Source organism: Abramis brama (genome assembly GCF_963993115.1).
Source record: "Abramis brama genome assembly, chromosome: 3".
NCBI lineage: Eukaryota > Metazoa > Chordata > Actinopteri > Cypriniformes > Leuciscidae > Abramis > Abramis brama.
In genome coordinates this window covers 12,240,763-12,243,776 of record NC_139965.1, presented here as the reverse complement: position 1 = coordinate 12,243,776, position 3,014 = coordinate 12,240,763, and the positions used below count along the sequence as shown (strand labels likewise).

Below are 3,014 nucleotides of genomic sequence, written 5' to 3'. Positions count from 1 at the left end.
CCACTTTTGGTCAGGGATAACATTATTGAACTATTCTACTTTATGATGATGAAAACTATATCACCTGATCATCTTTGTTTCTGGCTTACAACAAATTAAATATTTTGGTAAACACTGCTACAAAAACCACAAACTCAAATAAAAAGCCAAGCATCAAACTGCCCAACTAAATGAAACAATGATCATCATAATGGCGACCAATCATTCTCATAAAATAGTTTTCCGTGAATATTGTGAAGGAAAATATATATTGTTATATATTTTTCATTTGCTCAAGTTAGATTAAAAAATAAAAAATAGATTTGAACCATTACCCTAAATTTATTTAATTGGATTAATGAAAAAAAAAACCCCACTAAGATATATATATTTTATTTTAAGAACTGTTCACTGAAAGGTTCTTTGGGGAGCCAAAAATGGTTCTTCTATGGAATCGGTGTGAAAACCCATTGGAACCTTTATTTTTAAGAGTGCCTTAACATGTAAATGAGATCAGATGTCATGAGATTCAATAACTTGAATGGCTTCAGATGTATGCATGAGTTACATGGTTAATTTTTATTACATGTTTATGATGCTTTTGAAAGCTAGAAAGATTCAGTCTCAGTTCATAGTAACTGCATGTAAAAAAAAAGAAAAAAGATTTTGGGTTCTGCAGAATACAGTCATACAGGTTTGGAATGACATGATGGTGAATAGCTCAGGGAATAATATTGAATTCATGTTTATATGTACATTAACCTAGTAATGTTTTGCAAGATGAAAAAATAAGCACAATAAAAACCAACAAAAATATCCATTAAGACAATTAAAACATTTTATTGCTAGTATAAGCGTGTCATCATTCAAAAACAATGCAAAACTACATCAACATATAAAACTATAATTTAGTGAGACAATAACAATAAATATAATAAAAAAACAAGGTCAGAAAAAGTACAGTAAAAAAAGCTATAAAGTTATAAAAAGCACGTTTTCACATTCAATACTTCACGAAGAGATGAATTCAAATAAAAAATTCTATATGGCTTCAGTTGCTCTTTGTGTTTTTAGAACAGTTATATGATGCATACTGGCTCTGGATGTTCCCCTTGCACATTCTGCAAACATAAAGAGAGACACATTATATTACTGTATGAAGGATGAAAGGTGCCGCAGTGTCCGAGGTTAAAAGTATTAATTAAAATTCATCCATTAGCATGATTTGAATTAACTTATATTAATAATAATAAGACAGATACTAAGTGTGACACATCATCATAGACAAACTTACTCTTTCTTGAGAGAAATCACCCAGTCTACTCTAGGATTGAGACACTTCATTCCTTTCTTCATTGTAGCACTGTAAGAAACAAATGTATGATTATTTAAAATCTATAAAATGACACTCTTTCATTGTTGTTATTATTTTTACACACCATTGTATGGAATTATAAATTACATTCTGGTAAGTCACGACTTTATTGTTAAATGAAGTTCACCTCAAAAAATAGACATTCTGTCATTGTTTAATCATCCTAATGCTTTTCTAAATTTGTATGACTTTTTTCTTCTTCTGTGTAATACAAAATTATTTTATTTATAGCAGAATATCCAAGCTGCTCTTTTCCATATAAAGCAAGACCTTTTATTTTATTTTACAGAAGAACAGCTCAGGCATTCTGCTAAACATCAGGTGAAAATAAAAGCCATACAGGTTTGAAACAACATGAAGGAGAGTAAATTAAGCCTCAAATTCATTCATTCAGACGAAACATCCATGTATCATCATCAGTTATGAATTTTCACACGCTACCAGCCACTCTAATGATCTTAAAGACCTTTTAATATGATGGCTTAAATCACTCAAATTAGTGAAAAAGCATCAACAAGTGTCCACCACACATGTGAACTCATGAAATTATGAAAAGAAGAAGAAGAAGAAGAAGAGTGTGGAACCTTGACAGATGGAAGCAAGAAGCAATAATGTGTCTGTATTTGAAGTGTTGTTTTTAGTAAGTTTCACACTCACATGATCTCCTCATTTTTGCAGAGTGGTCCAGCAGGATTCACCTTCAACGAGAGTATTCTTTCAGTAGGAATTGGTGGGTTTGAATGTGTTTGAATGCACTGGCAGCGCCTGCTGATGGGAGGTATTCCTGCTGTGACAGAGAGAGAGAGTTGGTGTAAATATCTGCAAATGAATTGATTTAAAACACTGTTATGAATGTTATATTCTGCTTACCTTCTGTTGTGGACAGCAGTGCAGCGGTGCAGATCAGAAACACGAAGGCTGTTACGGTGAACTTCATCATTCTGAATCAGTGTTGTGCAGAGAAATGCCAGTAAACGTGTGAAGTGAGAGTCTGCTGTAGTCTAACACAGGCCCGCACTCTCCCTTTTATAGAGAGAGACTCACACATGACACGAGAGTGTGTTGCGCAATTACGGTTCTGACTAATTTTATCTTCCAAGGAACTCTCTCTTTCTCGCTCTCTCTCTCAGTGGCTATTATTCTATTGTAATTTCCTTTGCAAGCGAGTATAAAAATACTTAAAGGTAGGGTAGGTAGGATTTTTATAAAAAAAAAATTCTCAAATTTGTTTAAACTGTCTTTATATACCAATACATAATTAAAATGTAAGTGCTCTGAAAAAGAGAGTATGAAAATCAAGTGACTGTAGACCTTTTAATCTGCAATAAACACAGCTCATTATTTCCATTTGGGACGAAACAATTGATTGGTTTGGGCGACTGTCACTCACTCTCGCAACCATGGCTACCACCACTGTTGCTACAAGATCTGCCCATATGCGCGCGCACCCGTTTGATTTGAGGAGTGCAAGAGAGGCGCGGAACCTACGAGGAGTAAAATTATGGCAGAGAAAGAGCATTCAAAATTCAAAGCACCTGCATATGCAGTCAGCGAAGGCAAACAAGGCAAAAACTACTTCCTCGGACCCTGGTTGCCCGCACTCTTGAACGACCTCCTCTGCTTCGCCCTCGACCCCAGACCTGTCCTCGAACCGACGATG

At 34.6% G+C, this 3,014-nt stretch overlaps 1 protein-coding gene across 2 annotated transcripts; it reads right to left on the bottom strand.

Annotated features, from left to right (window-relative positions):
• Nucleotides 1–795: 795 nt before the first annotated feature.
• On the bottom strand, nt 796–2,364 carry LOC311080336 (growth-regulated alpha protein-like). Of its 2 annotated transcripts, none has more exons than XM_084110252.1 (4): nt 2,225–2,364; nt 2,012–2,141; nt 1,274–1,342; nt 796–1,100 (listed from the first exon to the last, which is right to left on the bottom strand). In XM_084110252.1, exons 1-4 carry the CDS (start codon nt 2,292–2,294, stop codon nt 1,031–1,033), a joined length of 339 nt encoding a protein of 112 aa, XP_083966378.1. In that variant the 5' UTR covers nt 2,295–2,364; the 3' UTR covers nt 796–1,030. The 2 variants fall into 2 exon arrangements, with proteins under 2 accessions (XP_083966378.1, XP_083966379.1); XM_084110253.1 differs by having other exon boundaries at nt 2,012–2,138; nt 2,225–2,360.
• Between the last annotated feature and the right edge of the window lie 650 nt (nt 2,365–3,014).

Bases quoted from the DNA above. Each gene is read 5' to 3' on its own strand.
- LOC311080336 (XM_084110252.1), bottom strand. From the start codon at position 2,294: ATGATGAAGTTCACCGTAACAGCCTTCGTGTTTCTGATCTGCACCGCT. The intron at 2,142-2,224 runs GTAAGCAGAATA...TCTCTGTCACAG, and splicing joins ACTGCTGTCCACAACAGAAG to CAGGAATACCTCCCATCAGC. The intron at 1,343-2,011 runs GTGAGTGTGAAA...TGTTTCTTACAG, and splicing joins TGCAAAAATGAGGAGATCAT to TGCTACAATGAAGAAAGGAA.